The sequence below is a fragment of the Schistocerca serialis genome, chromosome 4 (assembly GCF_023864345.2).
Source record: "Schistocerca serialis cubense isolate TAMUIC-IGC-003099 chromosome 4, iqSchSeri2.2, whole genome shotgun sequence".
NCBI classification, from domain to species: domain Eukaryota; kingdom Metazoa; phylum Arthropoda; class Insecta; order Orthoptera; family Acrididae; genus Schistocerca; species Schistocerca serialis.
This window is the reverse complement of record NC_064641.1, coordinates 223,698,030-223,716,379: the sequence shown is the minus strand read 5'-3', so window position 1 is coordinate 223,716,379 and position 18,350 is coordinate 223,698,030. Positions and strand designations below refer to the sequence as shown.

General features: G+C 44.5%; 1 protein-coding gene across 1 annotated transcript in view; it reads left to right on the top strand.

Moving 5' to 3' along the window:
• The window catches only part of LOC126474359 (uncharacterized), a gene marked incomplete at its 5' end in the record, with an annotated part of 148,035 nt that overhangs the window by 93,745 nt on the left and 35,940 nt on the right, over positions 1-18,350 (top strand). The window contains 2 exons of the mRNA XM_050101826.1: positions 12,539-12,677; positions 14,765-14,885. Coding sequence (XP_049957783.1) covers positions 12,539-12,677; positions 14,765-14,885 — 260 coding nt within the window. The remainder of the gene's footprint in view (positions 1-12,538; positions 12,678-14,764; positions 14,886-18,350) is intronic.

Sequence of the window (18,350 nt, the reverse complement as noted above, 5' to 3'; positions counted from 1 at the left end):
GAGTCGTTTCGTCTTACATAAAACATCACCAATGGTCTATATTTACAATATCGCTTGCTTTTAGACATAAAACAGTTCTTTACAAAAGATGATGGTTTTACCTATGGTACTTTGTGTCCTATTTTCGCTCTCATCAGCAAACGCCATCCGCACACAAGTTTTTGAGCTATTCCCTCGTTTGGCTTTATTGTTTTCAACATGATCCCACATTGCTTTGCAGAACTGTACATCACTCGATGATAAAAACGATGCTATGATGCACAACTACTGTTTGTTTGCATCCCACTCGATAAACATGTGTCTGTATATATTTATGTGAGTAATGGTGCCAAATTAACCGTTAGCATCGCCTTTCCCTTGATCTAAAAATTTTCTCTTCCTCTGTGATTCGTCATATTTGTATAACATAGTTTAATTGTGTTACCTATTGATTTGATGTGTACGTGAAGTGGAGGAACAGTAATGGAAATGAGTAATTTGAAAATGTAAATGGTGAATAGTTGTGGGAAGGGAGGACTAGGTGAAGATGATTGAATAGTGAATGCAAATTAGAGGAATGGAGAATGAGTTGGAAATGAGATGGGTAAAAGTGGTAAGGAGGAAGAATGAAGTGAAAAAGGTTGGAGGGAGAAAGAGAGTGGGAGAGAGAGAGGGGGCGGGAAAGGAAAGTTTGTTTTTCGTATGTGATAGGGAAAACTTAATGTGACACGATACATTATTTGTAATATGTGCTACATAAACTGTAAATCACAAACGTCAATTTCCTACGAAATACGTTACGCACAACACTCGTAACTTACGAAAATTCTCAAAATTATACGTTTATTCACATTGATATATATGTATATATACTGAAATTTGGAGTATACGATTCTCTGAACGAGGGTACTAGTGCTAAAATGTATAAAGCCCAAATGTTGATTACAACTGACGCTACAGCACAAAATACGTTTTTTCGCGGCGTACGCAAATACATAATGTATCACGATGCACGCACGGGTTTTGATACAATCAACACGAAGACTACATTTGAATTTTATGCGAAGTTTTTGGACTTAAGTTTCCAAAGCGTATTTAACTGACACACTTGGTTTTACTCGGACACAAGGTAAATACTGAAACAGAATGAAGGCTTTCACGACCAGATGACATAGCTGCTGGTAAACCTTTCGGAATATGAGATCGTGGTCCAAGACTCTCTTCTGTTCCTGACGTTTCGTCCAGGATTGCGCTGGACTTCCTCAGAGGCGCTCCTCCGCTAAGTCTTGTCGGCTCTGAGGAAGTCCAGCGCAGTCCTGGACGAAATGTCAGGAACAGAAGAGCATCTTGGACCAGGATCTCACATCCCGAAAGGTTCACCAGCAACTAAATACTGAAAGTCAACCTGTACAGGGTGATCAGATACTTACTGTCTGAAAAGCTTGTAAGTGTATTGTGCAGAAAAACAAATATGAAAAAAAATTCGATTTGTAGCGCCGTTTCCGAGTTAATCAGCACTGAAGCTAGCCGATCAGGCAGCTGCGCGCGCAAATTCAAGCTGCTCGCCAGAGACGGTGTCACGACACGCGTTCTTCATTTGGTTCCCTAAAATCGAAAAAGAGAGCGATACAAAAATTGGACATAGGACGGTAATAAGGATCGAACCCAAGCCAAAGACTGAGCAGTCTTTTGTGGTATTATCTATGCTGTAAGAACAACTGATGCTAATTGCCTCGCGGGATTAGCCAAGCGGACTGAGGCGCTGCAGTCATGGACTATGCGGCTGGTACCGACGGAGGATCGAGTCCTCCATCGGGCATGAGTGTGTGTGTTTGTCCTTAGGATAATTTAGGTTAAGTAGTGTGTAATCCTAGGGACTGATGACCTTAGCAGTTAAGTCCCATAAGATTTTACACACTTTTTTTAAATTCTAATTGCATCTGGCGGGCCGCTTGAACTTGCCTGATTGGCTAACTTCGATGCTACTTAACTCTTAAAGGCCGCAACATATCGAATTTTTTTCTTAACAATTATTTCTCTGTGCAGCATACCCTGCAACACTCTTATAAGCTTTTCAGACCGTGTCTAACCGCACTGTATACGTAAATATATGTAAATGAACGTGAGAATTGCGAGTATTTTGTACTCAGCTGATTTCGTGACACCATTTAGACTAGCTTGTCAAAGATGGAACGCTGAAGCGACTAGGGATACTAACATTGCATGTGAAGAAGGTCGAAACTAGTCATCGTAAAAATGAATATGTAACTCAGAGATCGACATGAAAGATAAATTAAAATTTCAACGCAGTTAGAGAACCTGTTGTTAGTAATATGTCGGCAACAGTAAAATTACAGTTTCGAGCTCATATGGAGTTTTACCAACAATCATTCTTTCCATGCATAATTCACAATAGGAATAGGAAAAGGGAGAAGTGACAATAAAACACAAAATACCCTCCACCACACATCATAAGGTGTCTCGTGCAAAGTGGTTGGAGCTGTAGAACTCATCATTCATAGTGTTGGCACGCCATGCTCAATCTCTACTGTTCTCTTCCGTTCCCTCCAGTTTATTTATATGGTTATTTAATTTGTAAGTTGTGTGTGTTGTGAGAACTAAACTAGTCCAATGAGCAATGAAAAAAATTCTGAACTTTTAAGCTACGCATTAGGTATGAACCTTCTAGCCCCAGAATTAAATCGGAAATGCACTCTGTCCCGTAATGTTGAACTGAATACACCCACCCGCCCACCCAAAAAGCCGGCCGGTGTGGCCGAGCGGTTCTATGCGCTTTAGTCTGGAACCGCGCGACCGTTACGTTCGCAGGTTCGAATCCTGCCTCGGGCTTGGATGTGTGTGATGTACTTAGGTTAGTTAGGTTTAAGTAGTTCTAAGTTCTAGGAGACTGATGACCTCAGAGAGTGCTAAGAGCCATTTGCACCACCCACCAACCCCCCCCCCCCCCCCCCCCACACACACACACACATATTTACAAAAGTTAAGCGCAGCTGAAAGTGGGTTTTACATAGCTTAAATACTGACTCAGCAAGAAACTGACCAAGAATTCAATAACCGTTTGCTTACAGCTTATAGCGTCCGGGAGTGGACGTGAGGATGTTCGCTCAAGCATGTAGTCATTGATTCCAAGCATTAAAGAAGAACTGAAGCATGAAGATGAATACGGTTTCGTTCTAATGTCTAAGTAAGACGCTAGATCACTCCGCAGCACATTTAGTAAGCACCGACCGCTGTAACAGCAGATGTTGACTTCCCTTTCTAAGTTTCATACGTAATTCCATGCAAAGAAAATCTACTTATTGTTAACATTTTGGAATTTCAGACTTAATTCAGTAAATGGCCTTTGATTCAACAGATTTTTACAGGCTGTGATTAGATGGTCCAAATGGCTCCAAGCACTATGGGACTTAACAGCTGAGGTCATCAGTCCCCTAGACTTAGAACTACTTAAACCTAACTAACCTAAGGACATCACACACATCCATGGCGAAGGCAGGATTCGAACCTGCGACCGTAGCAGGCGCGTGGTTCCGGACTGAAGTGCCTAGAACTGCTCGGCCACAGCGGCCGGCACTGTAATTAGCGTCAACAAGTTGAAGCAATATGGCGGTGTAGCGACATGGCACTGTATCATATAGGAGTAACAAAGAAATGACTTGGCTTAGAGGAAAATAATTCAGAAAGAAAGTTCATTTATACAGAGTGGATCACCTAAAACTTGCACCACAAATACTGCGGAATTGTGAAGTGATACTGAAGTGCGGTTTTTGCAGAATGGATTGGTAGTCAAGAGCTCATATTTTTATTGTAATAATAATCAGAAAATGTATTTTTTGTGTAAACGTGCACTTTTTAAATGCAACAATGCTTATTGACATTAAAAAACTACAAGTAAGGTAAATTAGAATGTCAGTGGCGTTTGTTGCAGGTTTCTATTGCGAGTCGTTTTTTGAAAAATTTCCACAACGACAGTTGTATGCGCGTATCTGCGTAGTTGCTCGGTACGACATTGTGATGTCTGCTTACAGCGTGCTTGCGTGTTCCTTGAGTGCACTGCGACTTGATAGTCAGCATGTGACAGTCCAGGTACTAGCTCGAGGTACTAGCTCGTGAATGGACGAGAGCCGAAAAAGCCGACATGCACATGATGTATGTAAAGTGTAGGAAGAATGCAGTTCGTTGTTGTATGGTGAAAACGACAAGATATCCCAATAGACGTCAACCATATCGGCAATTATTTATCAAGCTTTTCAACCAGCTACGTGAAAATGGTAGTGTAACACCAAGACAACGTAAAAAAAAAGGAAACAAGTGACGACAGAAGAGGGACAAATTAACGTTCTTGCAGCTGTTGCAGTTGAACCGTACGTTAGCCCTCGCACAGTCGCACGAGGAAGTGACATGACTCAGGCAAGTGTTCTGCCCATTCTCCGTCGACATAGGTTCCATGCCTGTCACATCTCTCTCCATCAACAGCTGCATGGAACCGATTATGAAAATCGTGTCACCTTCTCTACATGGCCATTAAGGCAGGGTACTCCAAAAGTATTATGTCATCTTGTTTAGTGACGAAGCCACATTGACCAGACATGGCCAGGTAAACCTCCGAAACATGCAGTACTGGTCTGTTGACAATCACCGTTGGCTTCGTCTGGGGGAACGTCAGCGTCCATCGAGCGTAAACGAGTGGTGTGCAGTAGTAAACCGTCAGCTCGTAGGCCTTTTTTTCAAAGACGGGACACTGAACGCGCACAGACATCTCCGCCTTCCAACAGGCCATATTCCACGGACGCTAGGTGACGTTCCTCTGCAGATAGGAGGAACTTATGGTACCAACACGATGGCTGTCCAGCCCATAGTGCACTTAGTACTGCAACATGTCTTCATGAATTGATGTAAATTGTTGTATTGGACACAGAGGATCCGTACCTCGGTCGGCCCGTTTCCCGAATTTGACGCCTGTAAACTTTTTTCTTTGGGAAAAGCTGAAAGACACTGGCTGCAAAGACATACCAGTTCCCGCAACGCCGTATTACTGCAGCCTGCTTGGACGTCTGCGCTGAGACACTGGCACTTGTGCAGCAGTCTTCCATACCAGACTGGAGGTCTGTTTTGCCGCAGCCGGTGATCATTTTGAACACTACCTGTGAGGGCCAGTTATCTCGTTACGGTTCAGAATCACAGAAGTAGTGACGAGCTTGTGTTATTCTGAACGAACTGCATCCTTCATACGTTCTCCATACGCCGTGAGCATGTCTGCTTTTCTGCATCGGTAAATCCTATTGTCCACTCGCGACTTACTAGCTGGACTCTCTCACACTAATTAACTAGGAAGTCGCAGTGCACTCAAGGAACACACAAGCACACTGAAAGCAAACATAACAACATCGTTCCTAGCAATTTCGTAGGTCGAATGGCACAAAAAAGTGTCGGTGTGGAAACTAATCAAAATACGATATCTCGTAAACGACTCGCACTACAATCCTGCAACATACACCACTTACATTCTAATTACTTACATTCTAATTTACCACACTTTTAGTTTGTTACTGTCAATAGGTATTGTTATATTAAAAACTGTATGTTTGCACAAAAAATACACTTTATAAATATTATTACAATCTGTTGATTTGCTAACAATATGAGCCACTGACTACCGATTCATTCTGTGAAAACTACATCAGTAGCACTTTCCATTTCCGCAGTATTTGCCGTGGAATTTTAGGCGGTTTGTGTATTGCGTATTGAACCCGGGACCTAGAGATGACGGAGAAGCCACAGCAGTCCACCCACCCCACCGCCGCCCCACAACGAACCCAGGGTTACTGTGCGGTTCAGCCCCTGGTGGAGCCCCCCCACCCCTGGGAACGTCTCATACCAGACGAGTGTACGCCGCAATGTTTGGGTGGTAGAGTAATTATGGTGGATACATACGTGGAGACAGCATTTGCACAGCAATCGACGACATAGTGTAACTGAGGCGGAATGAGGGGAACCAGCTCCGCATTCGCCGAGGCAGATGGAAAACCGCCATAAATTCCATCCACGCGCTGGCCGGCACACCGGACCTCGACACTAATCCGCCGGGAACGTTCGTTCCAGGGACCGGCAAGCCTTCCCGCTCAGGAAGCAGCGTGTTAGACTGCGCGGCTAGCCGGCCGAGTTAGGCGGTTTCTTCTATATATTGTTACCAAAACGGTGAAACTGATTTGCAAGCCCAGATTGTTTCTCAAATCAATGTAGACATTCGTGAATTTCACAATGAGCAGTCGGAATAGTAAGTTCTCACTACACAAACACTTGTTTAATAGAGGTAGGGAAGATGAGCAAGCGCTCGTTGCTGTTAAGGTATACATTTTAGAACCGATGTCTACTACACAGTTTTTTCTTGTTTTAATCTCTACTACCATCTCTGAAAGTTGCATACCCTACAATGTAAACAACATCAGTACAGCTCACATATTCCACTGTCGGAGACATGAGAAAGATTACTTTTGACTCGGTTGTGTCCAGACCAGAGTCCCTCATCTCAAATTGATACATTTAACATTCTCCATCATCCATGGAAGTCTGTAACATCATCACAGAATCACCCTACATAGTAGATAAAAACGAATAGGTAACTTTCAGATTACTATGGAAGCCAAAGGTCATGAAACTAGGCGATACGTATCTACAAATGCTGATTAGAAAATGTATAAAGAAAATAGTAAGAATTAGTAAAACATAAGAAAAATGCGAGGTTATACGAATAAATTATACATTACAGAGGAAAGTTCTGTATTACTGTGAAGAAGACCTGCACAGAATAGAGAGAGTATGCCACAAGGAAGCATTTCACCTCATATTTGAATACTGCCAGTTTATCCCTCAAATTTTTTCAGTTCTGTTGGTTGTTGTTACAGTAGTCTAGAGGCCGAAGGCTGGTTTTATGCAACTCTCATATTAGAATATCCTGTGCAAGCCTCTTCATGTCTGCATAACTACCGCCACCTACATCCATTTCAACCTGCTTACTATACTGAAGGCTTGGCCTCCTTCTGTAATTTTTGTCTGCCCAAATTCCTTTATGCCTCACGATGTGTCCTGTCACCGGAGCCCTTCATTTAGTCAACTGTGCCATAAGTTTCTTTTTTTCCAAGTAGGTTTAGTATCTTTCAATTTGTTATTCTGTATCCCGGGTACGCTTCAGCATTCTTCTACAGCACCAAGTTTCTAAACCTTCTATTCTGTTCTTATCTGAACTGTTTATCGTCCACATTTCACTTCCGTACAAGACACATTCCAGACAAGTACAGTCGGCCGAAGTGGCCGTGCGGTTAAAGGCGCTGCAGTCTGGAACCACAAGACCGCTACGGTCGCAGGTTCGAATCCTACCTCGGGCATGGATGTTTGTGATGTCCTTAGGTTAGTTAGTCCCATAGTGCTCAGAGCCATTTGAACCATTTCAACCAGACAAGTACGTTCAGAAGAGAATTCCTAAGATTAAAGATTTACTTTCGATGTTAACAAATTTATCTTCTTCAGCAACGATTTTCTTGCCATTGCCAGTCTACATTTTATTACGACACTACTTCGACAATCATCAGTTATTTCGTTGCTCAAAGTTAGTAGTTAGTAATATGTTCCATAGATAATTTGGACGTTTGTTTTAGCGAAATGGTGTAGAACGAGTCAGTTTACAGAATATGTATACGTGATTAGTGTTAACATTACTGAACATGTTATCATTTTATTCCTACTCATGCAACTACACTTAAAAACAAGGTTAAGTTAAAAACTTAAAAAGGTTAACTTAAAAACTTACTTAAAAACTGGTAATCAGTTTTCAAGTAGAAGTTCATCAGCGGAATTGAGGGAATTGTCGAGGAGACTGATTTTAAATTGGATTTAAAACTTGCTTTGCTACCGGTCAGACTTTTGTATGATTGGGATATTGATCAATATTTTTTATTGCTGGATGTTGAACTCCACTCTGAGCCACTGACAGCCTTAACAATGGGCAATAAAGGGCACCTTCGTCACCGTTCTTCTCAGATTGTGATGGATTATTTATGATGAATTTAACTTGCGAAAATATGTATGTAACGGCACAGTTAAAATGTAAAACTCTTTGACGTCCGTGGGTGAACATCACATATCAGTCTTATTCCTTGCTTTTGTGCAATCAGTACTTTCTTTCTTAGTGATGAGTTATCACAGAAAATTATTCCGTACATTACTGAATGGAAATATGCAAAATATGTCAGGAGGCTGATACTTTTGTTTCCAAGATTAGCCATTATACGTATACATCAGTAGTGCTCTTCTTCCAGAATGAAATTTTCACTCTGCAGCGGAGTGTGCGCTGATATGAAACTTCCTGGCAGATTAAAACTGTCTACCGGACCGAGACTCGAACTCGGGACCTTTCAAATGATCAAATGTGTGTGAAATCTTATGGGACTTAACTGCTACGGTCATCAGTCCCTAAGCTTACACACTGCTTAGCCTAAATTATCCTAAGGACAAACACATACACCCATGCCCGAGGGAGGACTCGAACCTCCACCGAGACCAGCCGCACAATCCATGACTTCAGTGCCCTAGACCGCTCGGCTAATCCCGCGCGGCTCGGTACCTTTATCATTGTCTTTCTCGAGTTTGACTCTCGGTCCGGCGCACAGTTTTAATCAGCCAGGAAGTTTCATTATTCTTCCACTTCAAGTTTTCATCAACATATACACCCAAAAATTTGGAGGACTCTACGCTACTTACGGCTGCTGTTCATGTCCTACATCAAGTCTTAGTATGACTCTCTTTGTTGTACGGAATGGAATGTAATGTGTTTTTATTTTCAAAATTTAGGTTCAAATGGTTCAAATGGCTCTGAGCACTATGGGACTTAACTACTGAGGTCATCAGTCCCCTAGAACTTAGAACTACTTAAACCTAACTAACCTAAGGACATCACACACATCCATGCCCGAGGCAGGATTCGAACCTGCGACCGTAGCGGTCACGCGGTTCCAAACTGACGCGCTTAGAACCGCACGGGCACACCGGCCGGCCTAAAATTTAGGGACAGTCTCTTTTCTGAGTACCACTTAATAATTCTTTGGAACATATAACTTAATGACTGTTCTGTTTCTTTCTCTCTAATGGTATTTACACTGAAGCACCAAAGCAACTAGTACAGACATGCGTTTTCAAGTACAGAGATATGTAAACAGGTAGAATACGGCGCTGTGGTCGGCAGCGCCTATATAAAACAGGTTCCTGGCGCAGTTGTTAGATCGATTACTGAGGCTACAATGGCAGGTTATCAAGATTTAAGTGAGTTTGAACGTGCTGTTGTAGTCGGCGCACGAGCGATGGGACATATCTCCGAGCTAGCGATGAAGTGGGGATTTCCTCGTACGACCATTTCTCGAATGTACCGTGAATATCAGGAACTCGATAAAATATTAAATCTCCGACATCGCTGTGGCCGGACAAAGATCCTGCAAGAACGGGACCAACGACGACTGAAGAGAATCGTTCAGCGTGGCAAGTGCAACCCTTCTGCAAATTTCTGCAGATTTCAATGCTGGGCCGTCAACAAGCGTCAGAGTGAGAAACCATTCAACGAAACATCATCGATATGGGCTTTCGGAGCCGAAGGCCCACTCGTGTACCCTTGATGAGTGCATGACACAAAGAGAACTGCCTTGAATGCTGATGACTGGAAACATGTTGTCTGGTCAGACGAGTCTTGTTTCAAATTGTATCGAGCGGACGGACGCGTGCTGGTATGGAGACAACCTCGTGAATACATGGACCCTGCAGTCAGTAGCGGACTGTCCAAGCTGGTTGAGGCTCTGCAATGGTGTGGGACGTGTTCAGTTGGAGCGATACGTCTCTGACAAGTGACACATACGTAAGCATCCTGTCTGATCAACTGCATCAATTCATGTCCATTGTGCATTCCGACAGACTTGGGTAATTCCAGCACGGCAATGCGACACTTCTCACGTGCGAAATTGCTACAGAGTGGCTCCAGGAACACTGTTCTGAGTTTAAACACTTCCATTGGCCATCAAACTCCACAGTCATGAACATTATTGAACACATCTGGGATGTCTTGCAACGTGCTGTTCAGAAGACATTCCCACCCTCTCGTTCTCTTACGGATTTATGGACAGCCTTGCAGTATTCATGATGTCAGTTCCCTCCAGCATTACTTCAGACATTAGTCGATTCCATGCCACGCCATATTGCGACACTTCTACGTGCTCGCGGGGGCTCTACACGATATTAGGCAGGTGTTTCTTTGGATCTTCAGTGTGTTATAAAACTAGTATCGTCCTGAAAAAGTACCAGTCTTGCTCGTTAAATGTTAAGTGGAAGGTCATTCACATGTATGAGGAATAGGAGCGGACTCAGATTTTAACTCTATGGGACGTCCTTTGAGATTTTACCCCCATCAGAAAATTTTCTACCTTTCCGATGCTGTCTGAATTATTCAGCACAGCCTTTTACATTCTGTTTGTTAAGTATGATTCAGACCGACTGCGTGTAAAGCCATCAGTTCCGTGAACTTGAGCTGTTGTAGGAGAGTGTCATGATTTACACAATTGAAGACCTTGGAGACATCACAAAAGTAGCAAAACTCACCTACTACTTACAGTGTCGCATTTCTGAATCTAAGTCCCTCGTTCTGTAAGCTGCCTATTGAAAATGAATCCTGCTGGACGATGCACTTCGATCTGTACGATACTGAAGTGCATGTGATTTTTCATTGTGGTGATTGATGAATGAATGTTGCAGTTACTTCTGAATGAATCAATACTGTAAACAACAAGTACACTACTGGCCGTTAAAATTGCTACACCATGAAGATGACGTGCTACAGATGCGAAATTTAACCGACAGGAAGAAGATGCTGCGATATGCAAATGATTAGCTTTTCACAGCATTCACACAAGGTTGGCGCCGGTGGCGACACCTACAACGTGCTGACATGAGGAAAGTTTCCAACCGATTTCTCATACACAAACAGCAGTTGACCGGCGTTGCCTGGTGAAACGTTGTTGTGATGCCTCGTGTAAGGAGGAGAAATGCGTACCATCACGTTTCCGACTTTGATAACAGTCAGATTGTAGCCAATCGCGATTGCGATTTATCGTATCGCGACATTGCTGCTCGCGTTGATCGCCATCCAATGACTATTAGCAGAATATGGAATCGGTGGGTTCAGGTGGGTAATACGTAACGCCGTACTGGATCCCAACGGCCTCGTATCTACACGAATAGTTCGACGACGTTTGCAGCAGCATGGACTATCAGCTCGGAGACCACGGCTGCGGTTACCCTTGACGCTGCATCACAGACAGAAGCGGCTGCGATGGTGAACTCAACGACGAACCTGGGTGCACGACTGGCAAAACGTCATTTTTTCGGGTGAATCCAGGTTCTGTTTACAGCATCATGATGGGCGATCCCTGTTTGGCGACATCGCGGTGAACGCACATTGGAAGCGTGTATTCGTCATCGCCATACTGGCGTATGACCCGGTGTGATGGTAGGGTGCCATTGGTTGCACGTCTCGGTCACCTCTTGTTCGCATTGACGGCACTTTGAACAGTGGACGTTACATTTCAGATGTGTTACGACCCGTGGCTCTACCCTTCATTCGATCTCTGCGAAACCCTACACTTCAGCAGGATAATGCACGACCGCGTGTTGCAGGTCCTGTACTGGCCTTTCTGGATACAGAAAATATTCAACTGCTGCCCTGGCCAGCACATTCTCCAGATCTCTCACCAATTGAAAACGTCTGGTCAATGGTGGCCGGGCAACTGGCTCGTCACAATATCCCAGTCACTACTCTTGATGAACTGTGGTATCGTGTTGAAGCTGCATGGGCAGCTGTACCTGTACACGGCATCCAAGCTCTCTTTGACTCAAAGTCCAGGCGTATCAAGGCTGTTATTACGGCCAGAGGTGGTTGTTTTGGGTACTGATTTCTCAGGATCTATGCACCCAAATTGCGTAAAAATGTAATCACACGTCAGTTCTAATAAAATATATTTGTCCAATGAATAACCGATTATCATCTGCATTTCTTCTTGGTGTAGCAATTTTAATGGCCAGTAGTGTAGGAGACACCAGAGTAACAGCTTACACAAAGAATGCAAACTAACATCGGAGATCAGTGTGACCACCTTTACCTGGTTTAACTGTAAAAGTTTGTTCACAGGTAGAAATGAGTGGTAGCGAACGTTGGCGAGCCGGCCGGGTTGACCGAGCGGTTCTAGGCGCTACAGTCTGGAACCGCGCGACCGCTACGGTCGCAGGTTCGAATCCTGCCTCGGGAATGGGTGTGTGTGATGTCCTTAGGTTAGTAAGGTTTAAGTAGTTCTAAGTTCTAGGGGACTGATGACCTCAGAAGCTAAGTCCCATGGTGCTCAGGGCCATTTGAACGTTGGCGAACTGCCTGCGAATGGCCGTTCGGTCGTGTTCGCCTCCGTTCGCTGCAGTGTGTACAGGGTACTTGAGTCTGTGGTTTGTTGTGCAGGCCTGCGGCCGGCGACGCCGCCGGAGGAGCGCGACAAGCGGCGCGTGGTGAGCGTCGCCAACACGGAGCTGCTGTTCAGCCTGTTCCGCAGCGTCGAGCAGCTGGACCAGCCCGCCGCCAGGGTCGCGCGCAGGGGCAGGTGCGTTGCACGCAACACACCACGTGCACTCTACACCTGACGAGCAGCTCCTCTCTGTTGTTTGGAACTCTGTGTTGGCGCGCCTACTGAGAATCTGAAGACTGCCAGAACGCCTAGCTCTAGGCGGTATGATAGCTTCTGCCCATCTTTCACCAAGTCCCTGGCAGGAAGAGAGCGGGCTAATGCTAATGCTCTGCCGTGCATAATTCTGTTGTCTCTCCACTCATTTGAGAAATTTCAGTTGGGATCTTCATTTCTTATCTTCTCTGTTCTATTAATAACTTTTCCTCATTGTCACTGGGATTTTGTGATATCAGACTTGGAATTTACCCCGTGAACTGAGGGAAAATCAGATAAACCTCAGTCAGGTTCATGTCTTGTAATAATTTTCTTCTTTTACCTATACAAATTCTGACTGTATCTTCCTCATCACATTTACTATCTTGTATGAGGTGTTTCAGAAGACATACATTGTTATTGGTGCTATTTCTGTCTTGTTCGGTAGAATACACTCAGGTGACCAAGGTCATGGGATAGCGATCTGTACTTTTCGAGATGGTGGTAGTATTGTGCACATAAGGTACAAAAGGGCATTCCACTGGTGGAGCTGTTGTCTGTAGTCAGGTAATACATGTGAAAAGGTTTCCGATGTTATTATGTCCACTCGATGGGAATCAACAAACTATGAACGTGGCATGGTAGTTGGAGGTAGATGCATAGGACATTCCATTTCGGAAGTCATTAGGGAATTCAATATTCCGAGATTCACAGTGTCAAGAGTGTCCTACAATACCAAATTCCAGGCATTACCTCTTAACAGAGACACCGCAGTGTCTAACACACAATCACTGCGCGCTATAATCGCTGAAATCAATGTGGGAAGTACGGCGCACATATCCGTTACGACGGTGCTGTGACATTCGTCTTTAATAGGATATAACAGCAAATGGCCGACTCTAGTTCCTTTGCTAACAGCGCGACATCACCTATAGCGCCTCTCCTGGGTTCGTGGCCATATCAGTTGGACTCTAGACGACTGGAAAACTGTAGCCAGGTCAGATAAGCCCCAATTTCAGTTGATAAGAACTGATGGTAGTGACGAGTGTGGCGCAGACGCTACGAAGCAAAAAAAATGTTCGGATGTGTGTGAAATCTTATGGGACTTAACTGCCAAGGTCATCAGTCCCTAAGCTTACACACTACTTAACCTAAATTATCCTAAGGACAAACACACACACCCATGCCTGAGGGAGGATTCGAACCTCCACCAGGACAAGCCGCACAGTCTATGACTGCAGCGCCCCACGAAGCCATGGACCCAAGTTGTCAACGAGGCACTGTGCAAGCTGGTGGGGCTCCATAACAGCGTGGACTGTATTTGCATGAAATGGACAGGTCCTCCGGTTCAACTGAATCAGCTAAGACCATTTGCAGCCATTCGTGAATGACATATTCACAAAGAATAATGGAATTTCTATGGATGGCAGTGGGCCATTTCATCAAGCCACAGTTGTTCACGATTGGTTTCAAGAACATTCTGGACTGTTGAAGCGAATGATGTGGCCACCACGACCACCCAACAGAACATTTATGGGACATAATCGAGCGGTCAGTTCGCGCACAAAATTCTGCACTGGCAACACTTCCTCAATTATGGACGACTAAAGGGCAACATAGTTCAGTATTTGTGCAGGGGACTTCCAACGGCTTGTTCAGTCAATGCCACCGAGCAAAAGGATGTCGGCCAAAATGATATTAGTAGGTATCCCATGACTTTCGTCACCTCGGTGTAGACCAGCTCATACAAAAAAGTGGGTGTAGCAATGCCTGGGATATGAAATGCAATGGTCAATTTTGAAAGAATATGCCGGTGGCTCCTGTTGCTCACTAACAATCTGTAGGTGGTTTTCGAATATGTGCAAGTCCCAAGTTCAGCGAATAACTGCTTGCTTCTTTGCCCCCTCGCTACATCTGCTCTACCTGCACGTTATGACTTCGATCGTGACTGCTTGCGGCACTCAATATTTCTGAATGGGCACTGCTGTGGGTACGGAGCAGTTTGTGACGTTGGCGTGTGTGTGTGGCAGGCCGAAGAAGGTGGCGGCGACGTCGTGGCGGCTGCCGCGCGACGAGGACCCGTGCCTGGTGAGCGCCGTCGCGGACCCCATCCTGCCGCTGATCCGCGGCCACGCCGGCGGACAGCACCAGGTACTCACACACAGCGCTTCCTCACTGCTGCTCCACTACCTAACGCACTCTCTATATACACTACTGGCCATTAAAATTGCTACACCACAAAAATGACGTGCTACAGACGCGAAATTTAACCGACAGGAAGAAGATGCTGTGATATGCAAATGATTAGCTTTTCAGAGCATTCACACAAGATTGGCGCCGGTGGCGACACCTACAACGTGCTGACATGAGGAAAGTTTCCAACCGATTTTTCATACATAAACTGCAGTTGACCGGCGTTGCCTGGTGAAACGTTGTTGTGATGCCTCTTCTAAGGAAGAGAAATGTGTACCATCACGTTTCCGACTTTGATAACGGTCGGATTGTAGCCTATCGTGATTGCGGTTTATCGTATCGCGATATTGCTGCTCGCATTGTTCGAGATCCAATGACTCCTAGCATAACATGGAATCGGTGTGTTCAGGAGGGTAATACGGAACGCTGTGCTGCATCCCAACGGCCTCGTATCACTAGCAGTCGACATGACAGGCGACTTAACCACATGGCTGTAACGGGTTGTGCAGCCTCGTCTCGATCCCTAAGTCAACAGATTGGGACGTTTGCAAGACAACAACCATCGGCACCAACAGTTCGACGATGTTTCCAGCAGTATGGACTATCAGCTCGGAGGCCATGGCAGCGGTTACCCTTGACGCTGCATCACAGACAGGAGCGCCTGCGATGGTGTACTCAACGACGAACCTGGGTGCACGAATGGCAAAACGTTATTTTTTCGGATGAATCCAGGTTCTGTTGAAAGTATCGTGATGGTGGCATCCGTGTTTGGCGACATCGCGGTGAACGCACATTGGAAGCGTGTATTCGTCATCGCCATTCTGGCGTATCACCCGGCGTGATGGTATGCGAGCGCAATAGGTTACGCGTCTCGGTCACCTCTTGTTCACACGGGTCTCGGTCACCTCTTGTTCACATTGACGGCGCTTTGAACAGTGGACGTTACATTTCAGATGTGTTACGACCCGTGGCTGTACCCTTGATTTGATCCCTGTGAAACCCTACATTTCAGCAGGATAATGCACGACCGCATGTTGCAGGTCCTGTATGGGCCTTTCTGGATACAGAAATGTTCCACTGCTGCCCTGGCCAGCACATTCTCCACATCTCTCACCAACTGAAAACGCCTGGTCATTGGCGGCCGAGCAACTGGCTCGTCACAATACGCCAGTCACTATTCTTGATGAACTGTGGTATCGTGTTGAAGCTACATGGGCAGCTGTACCTGTACACCCCCTCCAAGCTCTGTTTCACTCAATGCCCAGGCGCATTAAGGCCGTTATTAGGGCAAGAGGTGGTTGTTCTGGGTACTGATTTCTCACGAGCTATCCACCCAAATTGCGTGAAAATGTAATCACATGTCAGTTCTAGTATAATATATTTGTCCAACGAATACCCATTTGTCATCTGCATTTCTTCTTGTTGTAGCAATTTTAATGGCCAGTAGTCTATGTCAAGAGACAAAACTCTTCCATCTTATGTGCAAGATGTATGAGACAGGCGAAATACCTTCAGCCATAAAGAAGAATGTAGTACTTCCAATTCCAAGGGAAACAAGTGCTGAGAGGTGTGAATATTACCGAACTATCAGTTAATTCGTGGGTGCAAAATACTAACACGAATTGTTTACAGAAGAACAGAAAAACTGGTAGAAGCCGATCTCGGGGAAGATCAGTTTTCGATTCCGGAGAAATGTATGAACACGCGAGGCAATATTGACCCTACGACTTATCTTAAAAGATAGCGTAAGGAAAGCCAAACCTACGTTCGTAGTAGTTGCAGACCTACGTAAAAGTTGTGACAATGTTGACTGGAATACACTCTTTGAAATTCCGAAGGTATCAGGGGTAAAATACAAGGAGCGAAAGGCTATTTACACCTTTACAGAAACCAGACGGCAGTTTGTAGTTAAAAGAGTCGAAGGGGATGAAAAGGAAGCAATGATTGAGAAGGCAGTGAGACAGAGATGTAGCCTATACCTGATGTTATTCAATCTGTACGCTGGGCAGGCAGTAAAAGAAACCAATGAAAAAATTGGAGAAGGAATTAACGTTAAGGGAGAAGAAATAAGACTTTGAGGTTTTTCCGACGACATTTTAATTCTACCAGAGACAGAAAAGGACTTGGAAGAGCAGTTGAACGGAATGGACAGTGTCTTGAAATGTGGATATATGTCAACAAAAGAAAAAAGGATAATGGATCGTAGTCGAATTAAATCAGGTGAAGTGGAGGGAATTAGGCTAGGAAACGAGACAGTTAAAGTAGTACTTTACAATTGCTGCTTGGGTAGTAAAATAACGGGTGATGGTCGAAGTATCGAAGACACAAAATGTAGACTTGCAATGTCAAGAAAAGTGTTTCTTAAGAAGAGAAATTTGTTAACATTGAATACAGATTTCATTGTCAGAAAGTCTTTTCTTGAAGGATTTGTATGCAATGTAGCCATGTATGGAATTGGAACATGGTCAATAAACAGTTTAGGCAAGAAGAGAATATAAGCTTTCGAAATGTGATGCTACAGAAGGATGCTGAAGATTAGATGGGTAGACCACGTAGCTAATGAGGAGGTACTGAATAGAATTGATGAGAAGAGAAATTTGTGACACAACCTGACTAAGCAGAACGGATCGGTTGATAGGACTCATTCTTAGACATCAAGGGATCACCAACTTAGTATTGGAGGGAAGCGTTGGGGGTAAAAAATCGTAGAGGGAGACAATGAGATGAATACAGTAAGCAAATTCAAAAGTATGTAGGTTGCAGTAGTTTTCCGGACATGAAGAGGCTTGCACAGGATAGAGTAGCATGGAGAGCTGCATCAAACCAGTCTTCGGACTGAGGTCCACAACAACAATAGCTGCTTTCAACTCGTCATCCGAGCAGTAAAAGTAACTGTGTGAGTACATGGTCTCGCGGAGATGTTCATCAGACACAGTATTATCGTCAGGAGTGCACCAGGAAAGTAAGATAGGACCGTTCTTGTTCTCTGTGTGCATCAATGATCTGACGCACTGTGTGAGGAGCAATTTGCGGCTGTTAGCTGATGATGCTGCAGTGAGTGACTGTATGAGTATACAAGATGGATTAGAGAGAATTTCTGTTTGTTGTGATGAATGGCAGCTTGCTGTAAATATAGAAAACAACTGTAAGTTAACGCACGTGAGTAGGAAAAACAATCCTCTAAGATTCCACTACAGAATTAGTACTGTGCTGCGTGTCACACTCAGTTCGATCAAATATCTGGGCGTAGCATTGCAAACCGATGTGTAATGGAGCGAGCATCTAAGGTCGTTTTAAGGGAAGGATAATTGTAGACTTTGGTTTATCATGAGAATTCTAGGAAAGTGAAGTTCACCTATAAGCGAGACCGCGTACACAGCACTAGTGCGGTCCGTTCTCGAGTACTCCTCGAGTGTTTGGGTT